We start from the raw sequence: 27,472 nt of genomic DNA, 5'->3' as shown, positions 1-27,472 counted from the left end.
ACCGAGGCCGAAAAAGATCGATACATAACCGAATACCATAGCCGCGAAGGGGTACTGCTAGATAAGGCCTCCATCATATCGAACCCCGCAAAAAGGTGTCTGTTCAAATTGATGTTGAATTCTTTTTGGGGTAAATTTGCTCAACGCTCTAATTTACCAAACACTGTGTTATTAAGAGCCCCTGCAGAGTTCTTCAAACTTTTATTCTCTGAAGAATATGATGTCAAGTACTTTTCATTCCTTAATGATGACATAGCATTAGTACAGTGGGGTTATACGGAGCGTCATCTTCTCAGTCAATGAGATACCAATATTTTCATAGCATCCTTTGTGACAGGCTACGGTCGTATGCATCTGTATAGTTATCTACATAAACTTGGTGAAAATGTTTTATATCATGACACTGATAGTGTGATTTATAAGACAGATAAAGATGGTGAGAGTTTACCTTTAGGATCCTATTTAGGTGAACTGACTAGCGAGCTACGCCCGGACGAATACATCATCGATTGGGTAACTTGTGGACCCAAATCATACGCCTATCGTACAAACCAAGATAATGTTGTCTTGAAAGCTAAGGGGATAACCCAGACTTATGATAGCTGCAGAACGGTCTCATTTGGGTCTATGTGTAATTTAGTTGAACATTATCTAAAACGTGACCCTTCATCCCCCGACCACATCCTCTATGCACCCCAATTCAATATAAACAGATGTAAAAAAGATTTAACTCTTTCTAACGCCAACGTCTTGAAGAAGGTCAGAGTGGTTTACGATAAAAGACGATTATACTCTGACGGTACGACGAAACCTTTTGGGTATTGAGTGAAAAAAAATTGAGTTTACAGCTGAATATGATTTTGATCCTCGTTTAGAACTTCCCATGTCCACAATTATAGCGGGTCCTAGTGGCTGTGGGAAGACCTATCTTGTACAGAAAATATTAGAAAATTGTAATGAATCTTTGTCAAATGTACCAGATAATATTGTATGGATTTATGATTGCTATCAACCAATGTATGATGAACTGATGAAGACAATAAAAATCACTTTTGTCAAAGGGTTGCCAGAATCATTTAACGACGAGACACTATTCCCTAGGAGTATGAATCACTTAATTATTCTCGATGATATGGTTTTTTCAGCTGGGGAGCATCTTGAAGTGGCCAACATTTTTACCCAGTACAGACACCATCGCAAGATGAGTGTGATAATGCTTACACAGAATCTTTTTCAACAAGGTAAACATAACCGTACAATTAGTCTTAACGCTAGCTACTTGATTTTATTTAAAAACCCTAGGGATAGGTTACAACTTTCAGTATTAGCGGGCCAAATGTATCCGGGCGAGAGATCCTTCCTATTGGATAGTTTCAAAGAGGCTACTATCCTGCCCTATTTGTACCTATTAATAGATTTGCGACCGCACTGTCCTGATCAGTTGCGACTTAGAACCGGCTTACTACCTCAAGAAGGACCCCCTGTCGTCTACATTAGAAAATAAGGATCATGTCTTTTCGTATACGGGGTCATATGAATGTATTGAAGGCTTTATATAACAGTCCTCCCCCTCATTCGAAAGCAGATGTTAACTAGGGCTTCACCAGATCTGTTGAGATGTGTGTGTGAGATAGCATTAAATGTCCTGAAAGGTGTTATTCCTCTTAAAAAAGTCCACATACATAAACTGAGAAGAAAAAAGAAGATTCTAAAGCTTTTGGCTGATAACAAAGTTAATTTGTCAGAGAAGAGAAAAAAGCTTATGCAAACTGGGGACGTTTTTTTTCTACCGCTACTAAGTGTAGCCATTCCATTTTTAACGTCTTTATTCCTTAAAAAAAACTAATAAGGACCAGCATGCAGAAAATGATTTTAATTCCTAAGAGTCAATGGAACCCTGTCTCTACAAACAGGATGACAACTCCTATTAATATCACCGAGAAAGCGTCTGATAAATTACATACAGGAATGTATAATATTCTGAACGATATTACAGACAAAGAGGAACAGGTGTTGCCTCCAATTGACACCAATGCATCACGATTACATAATCCAGCTGTCTATGCAACGGATTCAGATAAAGCTAAAAAGATGAATATTCTTTTACATCGTTATCTAGGTTTACTCAGACAAAAAGAACATGCTACCCTAGGGCTGGGCGATATGACCAAAAACGTTATCGCGATAAAATTATAAAATTATTTTCATATAACTCGATATCGATAATTATCGTCGATATAATGTCTGTCAAGTTTAATTAACTTTTTATGCCCGGCGCCGATGGACGGGCTATTAATAGACTTATTTTTCTGCTGTGAATGTCTCGAGTTGATGTCGTCATCAGTCCGCGCACGTTAGCCAGAGCGAGCAGTACTGTGTATCCCATGACAATGTACTAGTAAATATCCCTAAAATACTCTGTTCCGCCACAATACATTGCAACGACGTCCACCGTATATCACACACTACTCTAACCGTGGCATCAGAATTCTCGCCACACACATACTCGGCACGTAAATATATAAAAACAGCGCCGTGCAAGCTAGTTAACCTAGCCAGCTTCGTTTACAAGCGATGTATCCCATGACAATGTACTAGTAAATATCCCTAAAATACTCTGTTCCGCCACAATACATTGCAACGACGTCCACCGTATATCACACACTACTCTAACCGTGGCATCAGAATTCTCGCCACACACATACTCGGCACGTAAATATATAAAAACAGCGCCGTGCAAGCTAGTTAACCTAGCCAGCTTCGTTTACAAGCGATGTATTCCATGACAATGTACTAGTAAATATCCCTAAAATACTCTGTTCCGCCACAATACATTGCAACAACGTCCACCATATATCACACACTACTATAACCGTGGCATCAGAATTCTCGCCACACACATACTCGGCACGTAAATATATTAAATAGTGCCGTGCAAGCTAAGTATCCTAGCAGCCTTGAGTCCTGAGCTGTGGTGCGTAAGGACGTCATCACGTAACGTTGGTTGTTAGTGAGTGTGCTGAGCCGAGGCTGAACGGAGCCAAACTTGGAAAATCGATATATCGAAACTTTGCGACCACGTTTCATGTTTATTTCGAGGAAATAATTTATCGCTATATTTATCTTTATCGTTTTATCGCCCAGCCCTATGCTACCCCCAAAGTTTTACCTATGGCAGTACCGATAGAAGCGCCAGAGGTCCGAACCCCACAGGATATTGACCAATTAGTCTCTGCACTCCCTGTTAGAAGTCAAATAAAAGCATGTATGATTATGCAACAATTAAAAATTATACCCACAGAATCATGGAATCTTAAAGGCGAGTTTATTCGCGACGGTATCCCCATAAAAGGCTTGCATATGCTTGATTATTTAAAAGCGTTAACTACTACCTCTAAACATTCTGCACCAGGTTCTGGTTATGATGTATTTCTACAAACCTTATCAGAGGTTAATATACCTCTATCATATATTGCAAATAAAGATGCACGTTCCTCTTTGAATGCTCTAAAGATCCGCACAGGTTTTTCAGAAGGAGATATGAATTCGCCTTCTGAAAATCATTCCACCCGTAGAAAAAGGAGACGTAATAATGAAACGGATACAGAATGGCTCTCTTTGTGAAATGCATTCATGTTTTGTATTTTTTTTTTTATAAAAAACAACAAAATGAAATACTTTCAACATGTGTGTTTTATTATTTTTGTTACATACAATCATTTAACATTCTTAAACTACAGCACGCTTGTCTATGGTTACCTTTGCATTTTAATATACAATTCTTATATTTCATGACAAATCTACTAACTATGAGGTCGTTTCTCAAAGTATCTCCTGTATAATGTTTAAATATGATGTCGTTCAGACTGCATCCTCTCACTCTTTGACATAGAAAATATACACAATGATGTCCACAATAGGCTGAGAGTTCATTCTGCACTCTACGAGTTGAATAATAATAGGATTCTGTAACATTTTCTTGTAGAAATTCACTAATGTCTGACGGATATGCTTTAGAGTTAGGGCTGAGCCCGAAGGAATATAAAAAAACACCCTCTCGTTCGTTATCAAGACTCACAGCGAGCCAATGCACACCTGGCTTATTGCTAGGATCTGTATTAACTATAAAATAAAAAGGTCTAGTCCCTGTATTCTGTAAATTGATTTTTAGTTCATTACAAGCCCAAACACCATGAAAACGAGACCCCAACAAGGATGAACATAACGTGTCTAGTTCTACATTATTCATAGTTTAATAGTAATCTACCATAACTTGTCGTCGGTCATTGATTTCGAGAATTGAGTCAAAACAAGCATATACTATTAGAGTCGCGGTGGTGTGTAGAGGCTCTTGAAATCTCATCTCCAGACGTAGATTCCCTGTAGCAGCGGGGGATGAGGCCAGCCCTTCCTCATCAGGGTCTAGATTAAAATAATATAAACCATACCCTGCTAGAAAGTCACTTCGATCAAAAATCAATGCAGAATCCTTCAGATGACGGCCTGTGGCTGAAAATAAACTATAATATTCCCGCACCGCATTTCCTTGTGCAAACTGGGGCTGATATGCTTTTGAGGGGATCTGTCGACCGTCTTGGCTTAAGGCCGCATACTCTAAATTAAAATGTTGGAAATTGAACGGATTTCTAATAGGCGTACCATTATAAGCTTCGTGTTCAACTAACCCGAGTATGACGTATTTTGGTAACAAACCCAGAAAGATGTTTTCGTGAGTTGAAACCCTCGAGTTAATAGGGATCGAGAATGTTTTTACATTAATACGAGCTAACGGATATAATGCATTTCCCCTTTGTAAAGCAGTTGCGTGGCCTAACTGTACAGCAGGGGATACAACGACTTTTTTTTTACAAATAAGGTTGCATTAATAATATGTAGTCTGAACCCTCCAGCGAGCGCAGACATTATACAGAAATCGTCTTTAGCTCTAGTTATTTTTATTTTTAAATCAACTTTATTTAATAATAGACGATCGCTAGAAAATATATCCGAATGGATTTCCCCCAGTAGATGAAACTCGCGCGATAGAGCGCATTCCTGCCCCCTGGTTTTTAAGCCTTTATTTCTCCCTTCATCTCCTAGACGGATATCTTCCATGGCCCCGCCTTTATCTTTAGCGAATAAACCAGCGGTAAATTGACTATTTAAACTATCGGGGAATAATTCAGTAATGTTTCAATCATAGCTCTATAAGGATGTGTAGAACTAGATTGACTGATTAAACGATCCTGGACAGTTACATCTACTTGGCTAAAAAGGGTGTTTAACGGATAATTAATTATAGAGACATTTGCATCGGCATATCTGTGACCCGGCGGGCACCGGGTTGAACTGATCCGGTCCGGTGCGACCAGGATGAGTCCCGTGCCCTTTCACCCTGCCGCACCTCTCCAAAGGAGAGGGGGATAGGTACACATTTCTATCAAAAAACATCACATGGGGCGCCACCAGGGGGCGAAACACAGAGGGCTCAGACACAGAGACCCCAGGCAGGCAGGCACTCGTACCCCAGGAAGGCGCTCATACCCTAGGCAGGCGCTTGTACCCCAGGCAGGCGCTCATACCCCAGGCAGGCGCTCGTACCCTAGGTAGGCGCTCGTACCCCAGGCAGGCACTTGTACCCCACTGGCAGGCGCTCGTACCCCACTGGCAGGCGCTCGTACCCCAGGCAGGCACTCGTATCAGACTAGGGTTACAGAGTAACCCTCGTTATACCACGTTTCAGGTGCACGTCCAAACATATTCGAGCGCCATCGCTGAAATATTGGGAGTAAGCACCACCTATCGTGTCCCCCGTGGGACCGCGACGATGGTCTGCCTTGCCAACAGAGATTGAATCTCATCGGCCAGGGCTGTCGTTGCCGCAGACTCCGATAGTAGAGTGTTTCAGAACCCAAAAACGGAAGGCGAGGGTGTGCAAATTGCCACACGAGCCCCGCTCTCAACGTTCCCTCCATCCACACCGACATGTGGTACTGCTGTAACCACATGGTAAGAATCACAAAGCGGCCTCGTAGCCAACTGGCGCTGGCCTGCTAAGAATCGTAGATAGGTAACCCGGTCCCCCCCGCTGTGCTTTGCGAATCCTGGCTTCGCCGACAAGGGGTCCCGTGGGGCGGGGTTCCTCCCGACTGTGCCAGCAAGGTATCTCGTGGGGTTGGGGTTTCGTACCCTGACTCAGCCAACGAGGCTGGGGTCGGGGCAATTGCACCCAAGGTGGGGGGGGGACAGAAATGGCGGTTTGAAACGGGGGTAGCAGCAGTCACTACCCCTGGTAAATGAGGCAGCTCCCCCGCTGAGCAGCGTCCCGTTTCAGCCAAGCGATTAGCCGGCTCGGGACGCTGCTCTACGGCTGGACAAGCATAATGTGTGGTCTTCACTCTGTCTTGGGTGAAAAAACTCCCCACATACCGGCAGCGCCAGTCCCACGATGACTACAAAGGGAAAAAACATGAATGAATGAATGAATGAAAACTTTATTTAACAGATTGCAGAATGGGTACAATACAGTACAGCTCAATACACACAATTGTTAAGGGGATGCAGACCAGAGAAAGACATTTGTCTTGTGTGGGATAATATAATGATTCCCCAACTCCCTCATGTAAAGACATTCCCCTCCCCTTCCTCCCCTATCCTGTGCCCCCCCCCCCCCCACCCATTTGACCTATCAAATGGGACCACATCCCCCCCCCTTTTAACTATATAAGGCTCCTCCCGACAGCAATGCAGGTCACTACCTGGGTCATTCAGCTTATCACCTGCGGCGCAAGCCTCAGCCATTCTCTCTATGTACTATGTATGTTTCTATCTGTCCAGTTAATAAACCTTGTTATTAACTGAACCTCGGTTGACTGGGAACCTTCTTCTTCAGGATATCCACAATATCCCACAATTGGCGTTTACGAACTCGTGACGGACTCTTTGCGTCCTCCCAGCGTGCCGTGTTGTTTCATCTATACAGAGAAAAGTGAGTATATAGATGGTCGACCAAAATGTATGGCAAGGAATTAAAACCTTCCCGCTTTTCTCTGTGCCAGGTGAATGTTACGGTATGTTGTCAAATATTGAAATCATGGCTGAGCGAGAGTAATGTGCATTAATATATCTGATCTGTATTGAGAATCGTTACGGGGGAAACGCGTGTACTCCGGTCCTTATCAGGCGGTTCTGAGAGGATTTTCTGGGTTGTAGTGCTATTCCCGGTCGAGCTGGTGCCAACCAAAAGTTAAGGCACACAATAGGTTGTTGGATTGCTATCCCTAGTCTATTGAGAGCTTGCGGAAAAGTACTGCATGGATTGCAAAGCGTTATTTCCGTGGTGAATGGGAATGCATGAACGTCGCTTGGAGCGATGACGTCATGAAGTTATGATTTTGATATGAAGCTATCCATGGTCTAACGTGAAGTTTAATATAAAGGGGAGGACGTGACCCTCTTTGCGCCGCCCCTGTGCCTCAAATAGATCCGCTATCAACTCTATCTTTAATCTTTCAAAATGTTCAGTTGCTATCGCTATTAGCTCTATCTTTAATCTTTCAAAATGTACAGTTGCTATTGCATACACTCATCTGTGTTTCACCACACACATGAGTGCATGCTTACCAACTGTCCGTCTGCAACACTACTATCACCAACATCTAAGAAGGGAGATCCCCCCTTGAATGGCCCTTTTAAGGTTTCTCTCCTCCACACTGCCTGTGGAGCTTTTTTCCCTATTGTTAGGTTTTAGTGAGTTTTTCCTTACCTTCGCGTGGGGTATGTCTGGGAGTGCTTGCATTCTTTCATTTATTTGCATTCATCTAAAAAAATTTGGACCTTATGGTGTTCTTGTTCTGTTCTTGACTTATTGTTATGTTTTCTTCTTGACTTGTTTAAAGAAGACCTGTACGGCCCATGGGGACATTAACGTGTGTTGTCGGGCCCTATAAATAAATTTGATTTGATTTGATTTGAATATGCCCGAGGCCGAGGGTATTTGAAATCCACGTGTAGTATCTGTTTTATTTGTATGTGTATGTACACGCTGCTATTAGAACGTGTCGTGTTACTGTAGCGAGATGCAAAAAGAGTTTTTCCAAAGTGGCATTGTCCCAGACCACCGGAGAAACGAGCCGAGCATTGCATTGACGACACGTGCGTGTTACAGCATCAAGGACCACTATTCGATTGAAGATACACATAATCACAAAAGGGGGTAAGTTATAAGGGTATTCAATAACTGAACACAACTATGAGGACGACGTCATCACAACAGCTGTCCGGTGAGTATGAAACAAACCTTCTGCAACAGTAGATTAGACGTTATAACCTTAGATTACTTTGACACAAACTATAGAGTAAAACAGCCCCCCAAGCAAAAACAATTTATGAGTAACACACACTTACTCCCATTATAGGCGATTAGACCTTATAAACCTTTACAATTATGTTTAAAAATAAGAGACAGATCAACAAGATCTAAAAGCTAAAGAAAGAATAACAACAACCTTTCTTTGGAGATAATAAATAATTGCAGATAATATTTAGATGAGGCCAAATCATGCCTCCTCGTTTCCACAGTAACAGTGATGAGAAATGCATTGTATGTATAGCACACAGACAGTCAAAGAGAATTCACCCAGAGGACAACAAAAGAAAATAGTGGAAAATTAACATGTTTTGTGTTTGCAGGAACCGAAGAGGCAGACAGATTTGGCTCTGGGGCGGGGTGCAGAGCAGTGTAGACACTCAAATTGTATCACAAAAGACTGAAACTCCAATGATTTGCATCTGAACACAGACAGGACACAGACTGAGTGATTCCAGCTGCAGTCATGTAAATTGAGACCCCAAAATAATCTACATTGGAACAAAAGAAAATCAACCAGGATGGTGTGGAGCTGAAAGACAATGCAAATAGCAGAGAGGACTCTGACCACACGAATGGGCTCGACTTAGAGAACACTAAAGTATCGGCAGATGCAGATTTTCTCTTTGTCCCCACCGAGACTCACCTTACAATGGACAACAACAGGGAACCACAAAATGCATTGAATGCAATGTTTTAAAACAAACATGCCCCCTTCATTTATTTAACATGAATTAGACACAGGTGATGAATTTGCAGTCATGAAAGGCTACCATATTTCCCATACTAACAGAATAACTAACCAGTTGTTTTCATCCCTCTCTTTTCAAGAAGGCACACAAATTATAGATATGATTTCTGAATAAAACCAAACAAAGTAGAAGTGCCCGAGATGAAAGATCAATGATGAAAACAACTTAACATACTATCTCCTCCTTCTATTCTCTGCTTATAACCAATAACTCCTTGCTATTTCAAATACTTTCCATGACTGCAAATATCAAACCAACAGGGGGTACACAATGATTATCAACATGTACAAGGTGTACATTTACATTGGTCATTTAACTGACACTTTTATCCAAAGCGACTTACAGGTTCTGTGCGACAGGTCACCAGGAAGGTACAACTCTATCAGCTGAGTAACAATGCTTCGTCAAAGTGTTGAGTGCTACAGTGTAGGTTATTTTATTAGGATAAATGCATGACAGTAAGGTTAGTTAGAGGTAGATTTTTATTCTTGGTGTATTAGAGGTTAATTAATTAATATTACTTAGGTAGACGAGACAATGAATGAGTATATTCCATGCAAAATACCTGGCTGCCTAGAGGTTTTTTGTTGTGTTGTTTTTCTCTATGCTTACAGAGCGACGAGAAAATTGGAAAGAGAACCAGAGAGGTCACGACCCAAACACTGTTAAGGACAGGTTAGTACAAAGATGCATCGACTCAATGGTAAGTAAAATAAAGAACATGCATAACGGTATTACACAATGAAAAACTATGAATTGAATTAACCCTAAATGATTTTCTTCTTTAGCAGAAAGGCGTTGAATCATTTATGTGAGGATGCTTTCTAAGGCAGTTTTCATCATCCTCAGATCATAAATTGGTGAGAGGACAGGACGAGTGAGACGACGCGTGACCTGAACCACGAACAACAGCAGAGGACCACGAAGGACACCGCCAAGGAGCTGCGGACACAACCAGGGTGACGACAACAACCGTGGGAGAACCACCAGCCCACACAACACAGACGTCCCCAAAGGAAGGGGAGCAGAGACAGAAAGGACAACATGCTGCGCCACCCCGACAGCCTATGACAAACCAAGGCCAACGCCGTGTATCTCCACCATCCGTGTGAGAGAGAGCGTCCTACTGACTGGCCACTACACGGCAAACCTTCGCCCTCCACTAAGTGGTACCGCGATAACGAGGAGCGGAAGGCCGACCAACACAGCACGGTCAAGAACACCCTTCCGCCATGTCTCTGGGCCTGATAAAGGCCAAGCGTGAGCACAGCGGCAGATGAAGAGCAACACAGGCTCCGGGAGGGGAATCTACAGCGTCCCCGTGGACGGCCACCCCACCACTCCCAATAACCCTGTGACCTTTGACGAGATACACAAGGAGTGGATGGCGACCTGAACACACAAGAAACGCCTAACACTTGCAGTAAAACAGGCCTAGCACATATTGTCCACATTGTTATTTTTTTTTAGATTACTGTCTTACTGTCTGGCGCTGCCACACGACAGACTCACAGAAACATCAACTGAATGTACGATACATTCAACACACATCAAGACCACCACAGAAGGACGCACCCCTGGCAGAGAACAGCTTGTCAACAGCAAAGCAACATCTGTCATATTCATGCCTTCACAAACAAGAATTGTATCACAAATTTAACATATATCTGGAAAATTATGAACTAAGAATGTGATGTTAACACGGTTAGCATAATCATCTGTTATATCATTTATTAAAAATGTTCTCATTATACACATTAGCCACTAAGGTAATGTCTATTGTAAATATTACTATGTTTGTATGTGTACAACCATGATCTTAGCTCCCATAGATATTATCATGAAGACACATAGTTAACACTTAAATGTCTGACTGGAGGTAAGTGCCAAGCCAAGATAGGCACAACCAGAGCTTCTAATGATTATGCTATTTGTTGTTTGATATCAGAGTTGAGGACCAATCATTGATAAAGGTATTTGAGATTATTAATAAAAGAAAAGGGTGATATTCCCACATCCCACATCTCTGATATCAAAATAACACAGATTTTAGTCCAGTCAATCATGTCATGAATCACGTATGTAAATATTTCTATTTTAAACTGTTATGCCAACCACGGATTTTAATTGATTTTCAATCATTAATCCATTTAACCAACAAATCACAATGGCCAACATTTTCATTATTTTAATTGTTTTCTATTTCATTCATTATCTGATAACCGATGGATTACATCGGTCCCATTCTTTTACCATGTATATAAACTTTTCAATATTTTACCTGTTCCAAATGATCGTGGTATATTATATATATTAATCTCTGAGTAATTGTGGGATAATATAATGATTCCCCAACTGCCTCATGTAAAGACATTCCCCTCCCCTTTCTCCCCTATCCTGTGTCCCCCCCACCCATTTGACCTATCAAATGAGACCACATCCCCCCCTTTTAACTATATAAGGCTCCTCCCGACAGCAATCCAGGTCGCTACCTGGGTCATTCAGCTGATCACCTGCGGCGCAAGCCTCAGCCATTCTCTCTATGTACTATGTATGTTTCTATCTGTCCAGTTATATTTCGTATCTGGCTTATCGCGTCCTGCTCTTAAGCCTATTGAGATACCCCTTATCTCCTGTACCTACTGTACTCCACCACGAACACAACTTGTACACCCACACCTGACCGGGTCCCGCCTCTATTGAGGCGTAGCCTATAAGACCATGGCCATGGTCACCAACACACCCTTCCTCTATTTTCGTTCCATCATATTGGATGCAGTGCACCTTATGTAACTAGTAGTATGACAAAGATTGGAGGAATTGCGTAATATTGAAAGCTTACCGGAGGTTTGCGTGCCCCTGGCATCTTCGAAGCATGTTTCAGCGACACGACGGGCCTATGTTGATGTTTCCTCGTCTGACGACAGCAGATCGAGGGGCAGCGTACATGGTTTGGCTATCGGGCCAGCTTGTACAACGGTGAGCCCTGTGTCATCAGGCACGGGTATTAGTGTTAGTAATGCTGGGTTGTTTGTTACACAACCATGTTGTGTGTCGGCGCCAGGGGGGGATTGTTTGGTGAACGTTCACTGCGGTGAACGGGTTCCAAACGGTCCTGCAAGCGTGCTGTTAAACAACTAATGCTAGCTACATGCTAATACTAATGCTACATGCTGAACTCTACTGCTACGCTGTTCTAATGTCTCCGCCGTGAGATGTTGTCACTTCTCCCTCCTCTTGCCCGGTTCATCAATGAAGGTCAGTTGGTAGCTGTTGTGGGGGTTTTGCTGAGTCCTATTTACCTTTTTACGGGTAAATGGGTTGACAACAGGGTAGGCCGTGGCTAGGTAGCCTAGCCAGGTACGTTACCTTTGTGTTCCGGCGGGGTCTGTGGAACGGTGTCCCCATCTGGGAGCCGATGCGTGAGCTCGGCGGTGTAGCAGTAGAGCTATACTACTGCAGGATGGGACTTAACGGCGGGTTAGGGCTCAGCTGGCTAGTTCCTATCCACATTGGCGTCGGGTAGTGGGGCTATGGGTCCAGCCAACATTGTAAACATGTTGCGTGTTTGTGCGAAGGGCGGTTGTTGATCTGGGTTCCACATCGCCTCACGCTAGGATGTAGTAGTGTAGTGGGCTACTGTTTTGTTCTGTCACTCTGCTATGAGAAGGTCTGTCTATGCTACAGCTTTCTCTCCTCTCAACCATTCATGCTGACGGTCAATCGGTGTCTATTGGGGGAGTATGCGGGGGGGGCTTTGTTTACCTTTTTTGGTAAATGGGCTAAGCTAGGGCTGGTGTGCTGTTGTGAATATTTTGAATGAAGGCAGGACTAGTTCGCTCTGGTCCGCCTCCCCTTAACGTTGTGTATATGGGTTTGCTCATTCTACAGTATTTTGTGGTTTAGTTCTTTTATTCATTTAACCCTTTCATGGTGCACACCACAGTGGAGGTTGCTGTTTGCAACCACCAATGGTGCTCCGTGTTAACATCAGTCCTTTGCTTTTGACATATTGAAACAGTGCCCCGCCCGGCCGACGCCATGGGTGGGTCGGCCTGGCGAGTGGCTGGTGGGCTGCTAAAGCCTGTACCGCCACGGTATGGAATTGGCAGCGATTAGAACTGTGTTCGAATTGCTGTTTCTTTCTATAAAAAAAGATGGTGTCTGGTGGCGGGGCCTTGAGGGCCAGCCGACGTCGACACATCGCGCGAGGTTGTTGACGTTATTAGCTTTGACCTAGCCACAAGCTATAACCGCTCAGGGTTCCCCTCTCTGCAGGGGATTTTGGTCTTCTGCTGGAGCGCGGCGGTATTGTCCTAGGCCCCACACCGCCTCACACCGCGCAGCCAGAAGAAGAGAGAGCACGGCCTCGTCAGCGGCGATGACGAGGCCCTCGACAGGCGGCCATGTTTTCCCCCGCCCAGAGGTATCCTGGGCGTTGAATCGACAGGTGTCCACAAGGCCGACAGCCTTGGCGGCCAAGGGATCGGCCATGTTGGATGGGTTCGGCTTGAACAACAAGCCGTCACCGTCCTGCCGCGAGCAGCCCGCTCTCCGATCACTCCCTTCCCCAACACCAGCGGAAAAAGTGGGCTCTGATTGTTTCCTTTGGCTGCGGGCCACGTGCCTTCGTTGAAGCGTGGGCGGCCCCACTTTTCGCTTCTCATGGGGACAGGGGCTGACACCCAGTTGATGGCTGAGCCTGGGTCTGTCCGTGAGAATGTTGTGCTGTCAAGCGGCTCCCACACCATAAGCTGTGTTGGTTGAGCCTGGTGTTACGTCTGTCAACTATAAGTGTTGTCAGCAGGGGGGCTCGAAACCTTTTGAGGCACACAGTGCGGGCTTCCCCGGCCTCGCCTTCGCCAGGCCAGGTATCATGTTGGTGCCTCCCACTCCTGAAAGATTGGCAGTGGTCTCGCAGGCACGCGTGATTTGGGTGGTAGTAATATCACTGCAGGGCTACGGTGTGTAGGACCCCATGGGGTCCTTACACCTTGCATGTCCGGCTGCAGAACAACTCCTCAGCATGTTCTGGAGGGGTGTTCAGTGGGGGGGCTTTTTTCACCTAGAAAGCCCCCCGTATCAAACCGGCCCTTTCTGTCGGGGTCCCCCCTTGGGTGCAATTGCCTCATGGGTGGTGTCAGGGTCAGATGTCCCGACACGGAGCGCTCTGCTCGCACGGTTCCAGGGTTGGCTACGCACAGCGGGTGGGACCGGGCCAACTATCTACAGTTCCTGGCGGACCTGCGCCACATGGCGGCAGGTGCGTTGGGAGTGTCATCACATATGACTACGGCAGTACCATATGTCGAGGTGGATGGAGAGAACGCTGAGGCGGGGACTTGTGTTTACACAACCCCACCCGTTTTCGGGTTTGGTACAGACCCTATTGTCAGGGTCTCCAGCAGTGACAGCTCTGGTCAACGAGATCCAATCTCTGTGGACGAAGCAAGCCATCGTCGTAGCGATCTCCTCCCGGAGTTCTCTGGTGCCTGAGAAATCGGGAGGGGGGGATGTCAGACCCAGGCTGGACCTGTCCCATGGGAAGGTTCAGCATTTTTTGGATCGTCTCCTACCTGTTGAACACTGTCAGGTGGGGGTCTGGTTCTCCTCCATAGACCTGTAGGATGCGTATGCGCATCTCCGATCTTCCATCCTAGGGCTAACCTACGCTTCCTTTGCAGGGTTAGCGTATGAGTACCAGAGGCTGCTGTTCGGTTTTCTCTGGCTCCCCGCATCTTCACCAAGTGCGTGGAGGCCGCACTGGGGCCTCTGCGTCGTCAGGGGTTACGGAGTGTATTCTGCCCTGACGACGTTCTGGTCCTTCGCCGTCAAGGTGGATCATCAGGTCTCGTACCAGGCAGGTCCCTACCAGCCTGGGGTTTGCTGTAGACTGGAAGTAGAGTACTCCTCTTCCCAGTCAACGGTTCGAGGGCTATGGGCATCCCTCTCAGAGCGTGTTCCGTCCTAGGACGGTTACGGCGCTGTCTCACATCACGTTTTTCACCGACGCCTCCCTCGCTGGTGACGCGTCGGGCCAACGCAGTAGGGGGCAGCTGGCAAACCATGCTGCCCGGTCTGCGCTACGTTCAATGTGTTGGTATTGAAAGCGGTCCTTCTGGTCCTCAAACGGTGTTGATCAGGATGGACAATGCGACGTCAGTGTCGTATATCGACAGACAGGGAGGTCTGCACCAGGCGGCGGGCGGCTGGCTATGGGCGTCCTCCATCTGCGCGGCCTGAGGGCTCCCCACATCCCCGGCAGGGAGATTGTGGGTACAGGTGTACTGTCGCGGGGCGGTCCTCATCCTGACGGGTGGGGATTACGTCCGGACATAGCCAGGCAGGTCTGGGACCGATGCCGTGCCGCCTGGGATTCTTCCCCGTACATCTGTTAGGTCAGTTGTTGGGACGGGTACGTTGAGGGGCGCAGGTTCTTGATCCTGATGGTGTTACCATCTGGAATGCGCATGCTCCCTCCACTGTCGCGCTTTACGCGGACAGATGACGTATGTTCCAAGTGTGGTGTAAGGCGGGGGGCTGGGACCCAGTCTCCTGCCCCCTGGATGCTGTCCTTAGTTACCTCCAGTCTATCCTTGATAGACTGTCAGCTTCGACGGTGAGGGTATATGCAGCAGCTATATCCTCCTATCATGAGGGATTTGAGGGGATGTCTTGTTCAGCCACCCTCTTGTGAAGCGTTTCCTGCTTGGCGCTCGACGCGTTGAGCCGGTGCAACGCTCCTTGGCTCCGACTTGGGATCTTCAATTGGTCCTCGGTCGGTTGTCCTTGGCCCCGTTTGAGCCGCTCGAGCAGGCGCCGTTGGAACAGCTGTCGTTCAAGACCGCGTTCTTGCTGGCCGTCACCTCCGCTGAACACGTGGGTGTGCTTTGTGCTCTCTCGGTACGTCCAGAGTGCCTGTCTTTCGTCCGATTGCGGTGCCACTCTGCGGCCTAATCCTGCCTTCGTGCCTGTAAATATCCGGAGTTCTTCCGCTCCAGGGATATTGTGGTTCAGGCGTTTCATCCGCCTCCTCACGGTAGTGAGTTAGATGCGGGCCTTCACCTGTCATGTCCGGTCCGTGCTTGGGAATTACCTCAGCCGTACTCAGGACCTCGGGGTCACCATTTAGCTTTTTGTCTGTCACGGTGGTTCTCATGCCGGTAAGGCACTATCGAACAACGCCTGTCCCATTGGTTGTGCGAGGGCATTGCCCTCTGCTACACGTTGGCTGGGCAGGATCCCCCTGGGGGCGTCAGGGCGCACTCCACTCGTGGGGTGGCTGCCTCTGCCGCTCTCCTGGGTGGGGCCTCGGTGGAGGACATCTGTGCCTGCAGCTTCATGGTCCTCCCCGGGCCCCTTTGTAAGGTTTTACTTCATGGACATGACCGGGGGTTCTGTCTCCCAGGCGGTTCTGGGGTCTGTGGCCTTTCCTGCTTCCCGTCCTTTGGTAGGGTAGCAGGAGTGTGTGGGTATGGGCCACAGTGTGTTAGGTCACACGTGGTTCCACCTGTGCTGTGTGTTCAAGGGGTTCTAGTTCCCTCTTGCTCGCACTCAGGTGGAGTTGACTGCGCCCCCCCTTCATTAGGAAGGATGGGGTGACAGGGCTCCCCGAACCCCTTGATGTGGGCTTACAGGTCCTCAGGGGGTACATCTGTCGGGTCTCGCGTCCGCTCTAACCCATATCTCAATAGGTTTAAGAGCGGGACGCGATAAGCCAGATACGAAATATAACGATAGGTTATGTATATAACCTAGTTATATGAGTACTGGCTGAGCGTCCCGCTCTTAATCGGCCCTGAGTTCCCTTTTGAGGGATCTTTTACTGGAACGGGATTTTGGCAAGGAAGGGTGTGTTGGTGACCATGGCCATGGTCTTATAGGCTATGCCTCCATAGAGGCGGGACCCGGTCAGGTGTGGGTGTACAAGTTGTGTTCGTGGTGGAGTACAGTAGGTACAGGAGATAAGGGGTATCTCAATAGGCTTAAGAGTGGGACGCTCAGCCAGTACTCATATAACTAGGTTATATACATAACCTATCGTTAATAAACCTTGTTATTAACTGAACCTCGGTTGACTGAGAACCTTCTTCTTCAGGATATCCACAATATCCCACACTTGTTTTCAGGGTCCCCCATTTTCAATTAATTTCAATACATACGCCATACGGCTTCATCTCACAAGATAGACATTTGTATACTTGACATGAATTCTTATAACTAGAGTTATAGAATAACCCTCGTTATATCCCGTTTCAGGCGAATGTTCAAACATGTTTGGGTGACATCGCTACACGTTTGTTCCAACCAAACAACGACCCCTTGATGTGGGCTTACGGGTCCTCAGGGGGTACATCTGTCGGGTCTCGCGTCCGCTCTAACCCATATCTCAATAGGTTTAAGAGCGGGACGGGATAAGCCAGATACGAAATATAGCGATAGGTTATGTATATAATCTAGTTATATGAGTACTGGCTGAGCGTCCCGCTCTTAAGCGGCCCTGAGTTCCCTTTTGAGGGATCTTTTACTGGAATGGGATTTTGGCAAGGAAGGGTGTGTTGGTGACCATGGCCATGGTCTTATAGGCTATGCCTCCATAGAGGCGGGACCCGGTCAGGTGTGGGTGTACAAGTTGTGTTCGTGGTGGAGTACAGTAGGTACAGGAGATAAGGGGTATCTCAATAGGCTTAAGAGTGGGACGCTCAGCCAGTACTCATATAACTAGGTTATATACATAACCTATCGTTAATAAACCTTGTTATTAACTGAACCTCGGCTGACTGAGAACCTTCTTCTTCAGGATATCCACAATATCCCACACGCGTGTAGCTTTATGCCAAGCAAGCAGTGGAAAAATTTACCGTAGTGGCATGCAGTAATGCGCCTTTCATTTTCCGCCGCCCAGCGCCCAGGTCGCGCGGAAATAGGCTGTCTATTGCCATTCTCTTTGACAAACTCTAACCTTAACCAGCTCCTTAACAACGCCTAAACTTAACCGTTCTAACCTTAACCAACTCCGAAACAATGCCTAACCTTAACCATAGAAATTATATTGCCATTCTCTTTGACAAACTCTAACCTTAACCAGCTCCTTAACAGCGCCTAAACTTAACCGTTCTAACCTTAACCAACTCCGAAACAATGCCTAACCTTAATCGGCGAAAGAATACACGTTAAAAAAAAATCACGTTAAAAAATATTTTCGATGGGATTCGAACTCGCCAGCAAACAAGCCATAGGATCCACAGCCATGTGTCCTTGCCAATTGAGCTATTTGCTAGATACTGAATAAGGGGCGGTGACTTATATATATTGAGCTCCGCTCGTGTCGCATGCGCGGGCACCTCGCGCGAGCACGCCGGCGCACGCACGCACCTGAGCGAGCACGCCGCCGCCGGTGCACGCACGGTAGCATTTGTCTGAAAAGAAGGGCGCTTTACCGCACTAGCGTGCGGTGACGAATGCGGAAGCATTTTTGCACTGCTTGCTTGGCATTAACGTACAGGCATCCCACACTTGTTTTCAGGGTCCCCCATTTTCAATTAATTTCAATACATACGCCATACGGCTTCATCTCACAAGATAGACATTTGTATACTTGACATGAATTCTTATAACTAGAGTTATAGAATAACCCTCGTTATATCCCGTTTCAGGCGAATGTTCAAACATGTTTGGGTGACATCGCTACACGTTTGTTCCAACCAAACAACGACCTGGGTGCCTGTGACGTTTTACAATGGCCGGGAATCCCAGCCCCCCTTCCCCACGATGAGCAGGGTACGCAAATAGTTGCCCTAACGTCGGTGGAGGCGACGGAGTGGAATCCTACGTACCAGCGTGACGCTAACGGGGGAACCCCAAATGAAGAAAGGCGCGCTCGTTTTGAGCTGCGTTGTCCCCCTCCGTCGCCAGTATTATCCGGGATACAAACATCCCCAGGGGAGGATTTATCCCCCCCCCCCCCAGCCAGCCTCACGTAAAACAAAAGCATGTATGAGGCAAAAAGAAAGCGGCGCCGCTAGCCGTGTGCTGTGTTTACAATGAACAGACACCTATAAGTGTGTGCATGTCTTATCGTCTTGAAAACACCCAAAACACACCAGCTAACCAGCTAACCACCAAAACCGGGGCTAGGCGGCCATGCCTGTTTAAAAGACACGTCCACCTAGAACCCGGCTGTTTCTTAAGCGAAAAACTTGTCGCCCGCCATGTGTCTTTACCCTAGCACGTAAGGTAACACACAAACGGGCTCTGGGGAGAGGGGCAGCACCCTTGGTTGCACGTTAACACAAAGTAGCAAAACCACTAGCTGATTCAAGGAATACGACTGTTTAAAAGACGCATTCCCTTGAATCAAGCAATCTCTCCTACCAAGAGAAATGCTGCTCGCCAGCCCTTAGCTTGTCAACAGAAAGACAGCGAGCCCTCATAGGCAAAATACAGTGAATAATCACACGCTTTATTTGAAATGTAGTATTTCGAGGAGGGAGGGGGAAGAACAGGAGGCTAACTAAGACAGGGGCATGAACCCTGCCTTTCGTTACCCCCCATTCTACGTTTTGAGGTATACACAACACATTTAAGGGAACGTAGTTACATTCTTCGAGGGGGAATATGGAGGTTTTTAGGCGTAAGAGGGAGAGATAAGGAATTAAAGGAGAATACGGCTCACATCCTGCCCCCCTACCTGACAGTGTGTATCGCCCGAGATGCGTCCAGCTGCCGTGTCTCTCGCTCCCTTGACATGAGCTCAGGACGAGAGCCTCCTCTACCGTCCGCTCGCAACTCTTGTGATCGGGGCCATTTCCCCTTGGTAGGTGGTGGTTGCCCCGACGCTGCCGGAGCCTCGTCAGACCACCCGCCTAGCCACTTCACCGCCGATGGTGGGAGCGAGCAGAGGCGGGGGATTTGCACCTGCAATCGTGCGGCGCGCGTCCAGCTCCGCACGGGGCTCGCCACCTCACCACAAGCGTGGTATTAGGGAGCCCTGTGGCATATGGAGGAGGTCGTGACGGTGACCGCTGGCGTTTCCAAGGCGGTGGTGATGCCATTTTGACAAAAATAGCAACACAAGAATCTAAACTAAAATAAAAGTCTATCACTGCTGATGTGTGCCTGTAGCAAAAACACTTCCGTGGTGAAAGAATTAGGGAAGAGCGGAAGTACGGTCACACCCCTCTCTTAAGTGCATGGGCGAGAGTGGGCGTGGCCGGACAGGTGCAGGTGCATTGTAGCTAAATTAGTTCAGGTAGCCCTATGCTACAGGGGGATTTCCCATAGAGCAGAGCCGAGCTATTACGGAATACAACTGAACCCACTAGACCTAATTTGAAAGATTGCTCAAAATCCTTGTTAATTGCTTTTATATATAGTTGATACAATTGTGGCCACTGGAGAGTTAGCTATCACTGCCCCATGGCTTGTGTGATAAGTGCGAAACTGGCGAAAAAAAAGTCACACACTGTTATGAAGAGAAACCTTAATAATTCTAATGAGCAACTTTTCTTAGAGGATATTAAAACCACTTAACAAGCGGGCAGAATAGTGGCAATTTTTTTACTTGAACTTGAGGACTGCATAAATGTTTTGCAAACCAAAACAACATACTTATAGCACATGCATGAGCCTGGTCTCATTTGAAAGATGACATTCTGAAGTTTCTGATTCCAGAAAAATAATTAACTTTTAGTGCTAACGTAATAGAGTTACATAGGTCTGAACTTGAGTTGTAAAAATACTTGTTACTCAAGTTTTTCTGTAGTAGTTAGTAGTCCAGAGGTAGTATTTTCCCAGAAGGTGGTATGGCTTACAACGGAGCCATAGCCTGAAGCCTTATGTAGTGCACATCCAAATTTCATAAAGATCCATTCAGAAATGAGTGATTAGGAGTGATTTTGGTAAACTGTGTACAAAGAAAAACTCAGTTTTCTCAGACTTCAATTAATTCGGTTGTTTTGCTCTTCCTGTTTTCGTGTTTCTTCGTGTGTTTTTTCCCCATGTGGGGTATCATTGGAAAGCTACACTCATTGGTTACAACGATCCACAATCATTTTCGAGATCGGATCTAGATTGACGGAACTACTGCAGCCTAAGTCGGGAGTGGTATTTTGCGCAATACCTTGTACTTTGCACAAGCCTCAAATACCGGCATGTAACTCGAGAACCGCTGAACGGATGTTGTGGAATTTTGTCGCTATCGACAGGCAACAAATAAGCCTTCAATTCGATATATATATTGTATTACAAAATAAATTTGAAAAATGTCCCATATCAGGGACGTTGCAGCTTAAGAGGCATAGTAATATCAAATTCACAGCCAAGGCCTCTGATGCTCAGGTGGCCCTGGACTTTACGGATACTTTAATTTCTCTTGACATTAATAAACAAACATACATAATCATAAACCATTATGTACATTATGTACATCATGAGTATAAATAAAGGTTTGAATGTAAGCTACGTATGTACAATATGATAGCATGTGTATATGAATGTATATGTGTATGTGTATATGTGTGCCTGTACTGTAGGTGTAGGTGTTGCACTTTTAGAGTGTGTATACAGACTTACCATAAACATCTTCTCCACCCTGGCGATGCCTTTGCCAAATATGGTGCCCAGCTGGTCTCCCACGCCCGCCAGCAAGAACCCAAAGAGAGGAATCCCCAGCAAGGCATAAACAATACAGAAGATTCTACCCCCTTCCGTATGGGGAGAGATGTTGCCAAAACCTAGAGAAATGAGAGATAGGGATAAGATCAAATAAGTTGCCTCCCATTTCAGAAATTCACATTTGTTAATGTCTAATTGATGGATAAAATCAGCTTGATCTGTGCTCAGTGCCTATTAAAAACCTATTTTGGGCCATATGGGTAAAATTGTCTTGCTGTTATTTCTGGATTTATTTTACTGTAAGCAGCCCCGGGTTACTACACATTAGCATATTTCAGTGTGATTGTTTGTTTCTTAAGCTTTGTGACCATGGCCTATAGACCTTGGCCCGCTGTCCATGATGCTGAAAGACTCACATCTGCATTGATTTGTTTACAAAATCATCAATACATTATTATAAAGAAATGATTTATAAATCAATCAATGCTGTCTCTCTTCATTCTTCCCTGTGGATGTTCCACTAGTAAATAGGCTGGTCACTAAGGCCAAGGCCTCCTCTCTGCTCTCTTGACCCCATGCCCACATCATTGGTCAAGGCATGCCTACCTACCCTCTTCCCCATCATAACTGACATAATAAACTGTTCATTGGAATCTGGCACAGCTTCAAAATGGCTTCCATAACACCCACCCTAAAAAAAAACAGGTCTGGACCGGAACAACCTCAACAACTTCCGGCTGATCTCCAACCTTCCTTTCCTCATCAACACATGTCCAACCATGAGCACTTTGACTATCTTTTTATTGCTGCTGACTGGCCACATCAGCATTCTAATTCTCCTCAACCTCTCTGCAGACCTTCAACACTGTCTCCCACACTATACTCCTAAACTGCCTATCTGACCACCTCGGCCTCACTGGTACAGCTCTCTCCTGGTTCCACTCTTATCTCTCCAGCAGGGAATAGTCACCATTACAGCCTCCAGTTCTACCGACCAAATCAACAGGGCATGCCTCAAGGCTCTGTGCTTGGCCCTATCTTTTTCACCACTATACTCTCCCTTGACCAGATCCATCACCATGGTCTGAGCTTTCACTCCTATTTTCGAAGACACAGCTGTATCTCCTCACAAGCAAACAATCTTCTCAGCTCCCCTCCCATGCCAACTGTCTATATGAAATAAAACTCTGGATGTCCTCAAACCTTCTCAAGCTCAACACAAACAAGACAGAGCTCATGGTTGTGGCTCCAAAAGGTTGGAGATCTACTTCTGGATATAGATGGCTGCTCCATCTCCCTGTCCCCTGAAGTCTGCAACCTGGGTGTACTACTGGACTTTATACTTTCCTTTCAGTCCCACATCAAGTCTGTCACAAGAATTGCATTCTTCCACCTCAAAAACATCTCCAGACTCTGGCCTTCACTCACAGACTCCGTGGCAGAGACCTTCATCCATGCCTTCTTCACCTCCTGCCTTGGAGTAATGGAGTACTGTCTGGGGTACCCAGCGACACCCTGGACAGGCTCCAGTATGTACAGAACTCATTTGCCAGGGTCCTCACCCACACCAAGCCCTGGCAGCACATCACCTCCACCCTCATCCACCTCCACTGGCTCCCGATCAAGTCCCCTATATTATATAAGATCCTTGTCCTTACCTACAAATCCCTCCATGCCCTTGCCCCCCAATACCTATCTCACCTCCTCCTCCCCTACATGCCCTCTCGCTGGCTGTGATCCTCAGACACAGATCTGCTCTCCATCCCCCATACCTGCCTACAAACATTTGGGGGAAAAGCCCTCAGTGTGGAAGCCCCCACCCTTTGGAACTCTCTCCCATGACTAGAACGTGACCTAGTATTTAAGGGAGAAGTGACGTCATTCAACTGCAATATAAACACAATATATATTTAACACTAGCCAGTAATGGTCTGATAAATGTTTTACAACCCCGGCTTGTTGGGAGTAACGTTAGGAGTGGGGACTGGGGGGGGAGTAACATTAGGAGTGGGGACTGGGGGGGAGTAACGTTTAGGGCTGCAACGATGAGTCGACATAATCGACAACGTCAATCATAAAAACTCATCGACGCGGAATTTTTTTATTTTTCATTTGTAACTGCAATGCACTATAGGACGTGCTGGGGGCAGTATAATGTCCATTGTCTGCCATGACTGCATTCTGTACTAACAACAAAGAAGAAGAAAGAATGAATATGTTTACGTTAGCTTACATGTTGGAAACCAGAACGTCTCATGGATAATGGTTGCTAAGCAAACGCTATTTCAGTTATGTTGAGGTTGCATGTCCACCAACGAGCTGTATGTAACATTAGCTAAACAGCGCCAAGTTTACAGCGTACTAGAGCACAATAGAGCTTGGCTGGGCTACCGATGTTTACAGCTCCGTCAATTAGCACAGAGTGTCGTATTTTGGCAGACTGGAGTATTAATTATCTAAGTTAAGCTAGCTAGCTAATGTTAGATAGTGCCAATGTTCACTATTCAGTGTTTCCCCTGAAAAAAAAATCAGCACCGGTGCTGTGCCTCTTGGGGGGTCCGGGGGCATTTTATTCGATTTTCCTATACTAGAGGGGAACTATGTGAGAATGCTGTTCATCGACTACAGCTCAGCATTCAATACCATAGTCCCCTCCAAACTCATAGCCAAGCTCAGGGACCTGGGCTTGAACTATGACCTGTGCCAGTGGGTCCTGGACTTCCTGACGGGCAGACCCCAGGTGGTAAGAGCCGGCAACTGCACCTCCTCATCCATCACGCTCAACATAGGGGCCCCCCAGGGCTGTGTTCTGAGCCCCCTCCTCTACTCCCTGTACACACATGACTGCGTAGCACAGCGGAACAACAACACCATCATCAAATTTGCTGATGACACAGTAGTGGTGGGCCTGATCTCTGCCAACGACGAAAGGGCCTACCTGGAAGAGGTAGAGAACCTGTCACAGTGGTGTCAGGAGAACTGCCTCTCCCTGAACGTCAGCAAAACAAAAGAGATGATTGTGGACTTCAGGAGGTCGGGGGTCAAGGACTACAGCCCCCTCAGCATCGACGGGGCACCAGTTGAGAGAGTGAACAGTTTCAAGTACCTCGGAGCCCACATATCCGAGGACTTGACATGGACCACACACATTGACAGTGTTGTGAAGAAGGCACGACAACGCCTCTACTTCCTCAGGCGCCTAAGGAAGTTCCAAGTCAGTCAGAAGATCCTTAGGAACTTCTACTCATGTACAATAGAGAGCATCCTGACCGGCAACATCACCTCCTGGTTTGGGAATAGCACTGCACAAGACCGTAGCAGACTACAAAGAGTGACACGTTCAGCCGAACGCACAATTAGAGGGGGGCTTCCCACCCTCCAGAACATTTACAACAAGCGGTGCAAGGGGAAGGCTAAGAGAATTATTAAGGACTCGAGCCACCCGAACAACTGCCTCTTTGAACTGCTGCCGTCAGGCAAGCGATACCGGAGTCTTATGGCGAGCACAGAAAGACTCAGAAGGAGCTTCTATCCCCAGGCCATCAGGCTGCTAAACGAACAATAATCGCTAAACGAACAATAATCACTATGCAACAACCATCAAATGCACACAGCACACACACCCACACGCACACACACACTCACTCAAACAAACAACACACTGCAGCACCCACTCTCCACACTTTAGATCACACAAACACACTTACACTTTATATTTATTGATAAAGGATTTGCACTACAACTCGTACACCTACTGTGAATTGTACCTAAACTGCACCTCGTCCATTTATGCCTTGCACTATATAGTATTGTATATTAGTACACTGCACAGTATTGTATATTGTATGGTAACTACGTCTACGAACATTGTACATATGTCTAAACTGAACACTGTGACCTCTTTTTTTCTTCTAATTTTTACTATGTTTTTATTTCATACTTATCTTGTCATGCACAGTCTCTGGAGCGCAACAGTAAGAAGCATTTTGTACAAAAGTATTCTGTACTTCTGTATGACAACTATTAAAGAAACTTGAACTTGAAACTAGAGACCCGTGCGCCCCTCGCTGGCTCATTTTAGGGTCATTATAGATGCAATTCCAATCGAATCCACTAGGTGGCAGTCTCTCCCTATATTTGTAACACATGTGTAACACAGCTGGTCTACCTGATGCATTGGACAGGATGAATAGGGCTCTGCTAGGATGCGTGATTACGAAACCTAGCCGCATTTCTCTGAGACACTCTCTGATTGGCCGACGCCTGTTTCTACACTGGTTAAGCTTAGGCACTCTTCGAAGTTGGTTAAGGTTAGAGTTTGTCTTAGAGCGTGACGGCAAGTTCTTTCGACGGTTAAGCTTAGGCACTCTTTCGAAGTTGGTTAAGGTTAGAGTTTGTCTTAGAGCATGGCTATAGAACGCCAGGTAGTTTGCAGGCTGTTTGACGTGGAAATGGGCAAAGACACAGCTCGTCACGGATTGGGCAAACGCGTCAGTGGCCAATCAGAGAGCGTCAGTTAGTGCCAATCAGAGAGCGTCTCCGAGAAATGCGGCTAGGTTTCGTAATCACGCTGCTAGGATTGGTCAATACTAAAGGTCAAACCTTGGCCACCTGGGTATTTAAACGATTCACAGACAGTGAACTCTGAGAGTGTTGGTGTTGCAAGTTTGAGTTTATTGAGAGAGAGATTATTGAGAGAGATTACCGTATAGAGCATTGAGATATATAGCATTGAAAGATAGTATTTTATTAGTAGTAGTAGTAGTATTATTTGTTTTATTTGTAGTATTTGTAGTATTTATTTGTAGTAGTAGGTAGTAGTAGTCGCAGTACTTTAGAAATACAGTACTTTAGAAGTACTTAGTCGTGCTAATTAGTAGTACTAGTTAGTAGTAGTTATTTATAGTCGTTTTATAGTCATTTATAGTTGAGAGTAGGTCTTCTTCATTTGATCAATTCGATCATGAAGAGGAAATGCAAGACTAAGTCGGGAGCGGACGATAGGTTTCGTCAAACAAAGCTTCGCTTCGTTGCTGCTACGACTTCCAACATTGGACCAGGTGCCGAGCCAGCAGTGGCAGCGCCTAGCCGCGCTGGGCCTAGCGCGTCTGCTAGGAGCGTGTCGCCCGGCCGGCGAAGCACAAGGCCGATTATTTCCGTCCGACATGGACATGGAAGATGATTGGGTTCCAAGACCAGGTAAATATACCTATCAATTCAATCATAAATCAGCACATGTGTGTGTGTGTTGTAAATGTTTGTAGAGTGCATGCGTTCAGCTAACCTGTGTGCGCGCTGCGGTACCGCTATGTATGCTGAGCGTTTTAGCTACTGTCTATATTGGATATTATTATTGTATACTGTCCAAAATACATTAGTTCGCCAACTAACTAACGTTATTCTTCCGTTTATTATAGCGTATCATGCATTGGAAGGCGGTGGTGTCTGGCCTGGAAATCGCCGTTGTCGTGATCCAGGTAACTTTATGCAACTTTATGCAACTTTCCAGTAATTGTTTAAACTAAAGCCGATATGTAAATATGTTCTAATGCACAACATCAAGGACATGATATGTTTTCAGAGCAGATGGGCATGCATACCTAAATTCATGCACTTATCTAATTATCTATAAATACATTTTCATTTGTTTTCTTTGTCTTTTGTTCTTTGGGCTCGATCCTTTGATCCTCGTCGGCCAATGTAACTTGTTAGGGGGAGGTGTGGTCCTTTGATCACG

The 27,472-nt window shown here is 46.0% G+C and overlaps 1 protein-coding gene across 2 annotated transcripts in view; it reads right to left on the bottom strand.

The window, feature by feature from the left end:
- The window catches only part of kcnk2a (potassium channel, subfamily K, member 2a), a 216,288-nt gene that overhangs the window by 76,416 nt on the left and 112,400 nt on the right, over window positions 1-27,472 (bottom strand). For both annotated transcript variants that reach the window (XM_084337527.1, XM_084337528.1), the window contains exon 6: window positions 21,694-21,854. In XM_084337527.1, coding sequence (XP_084193653.1) covers window positions 21,694-21,854 — 161 coding nt within the window. The remainder of the gene's footprint in view (window positions 1-21,693; window positions 21,855-27,472) is intronic.

Source organism: Notolepis coatsorum, assembly GCF_963971535.1.
Source record: "Notolepis coatsorum genome assembly, chromosome: 20".
NCBI classification, from domain to species: domain Eukaryota; kingdom Metazoa; phylum Chordata; class Actinopteri; order Aulopiformes; family Paralepididae; genus Notolepis; species Notolepis coatsorum.
The sequence above is the reverse complement of the archived record's forward strand: the minus strand, read 5'-3'. Positions and strand labels throughout refer to the sequence as shown.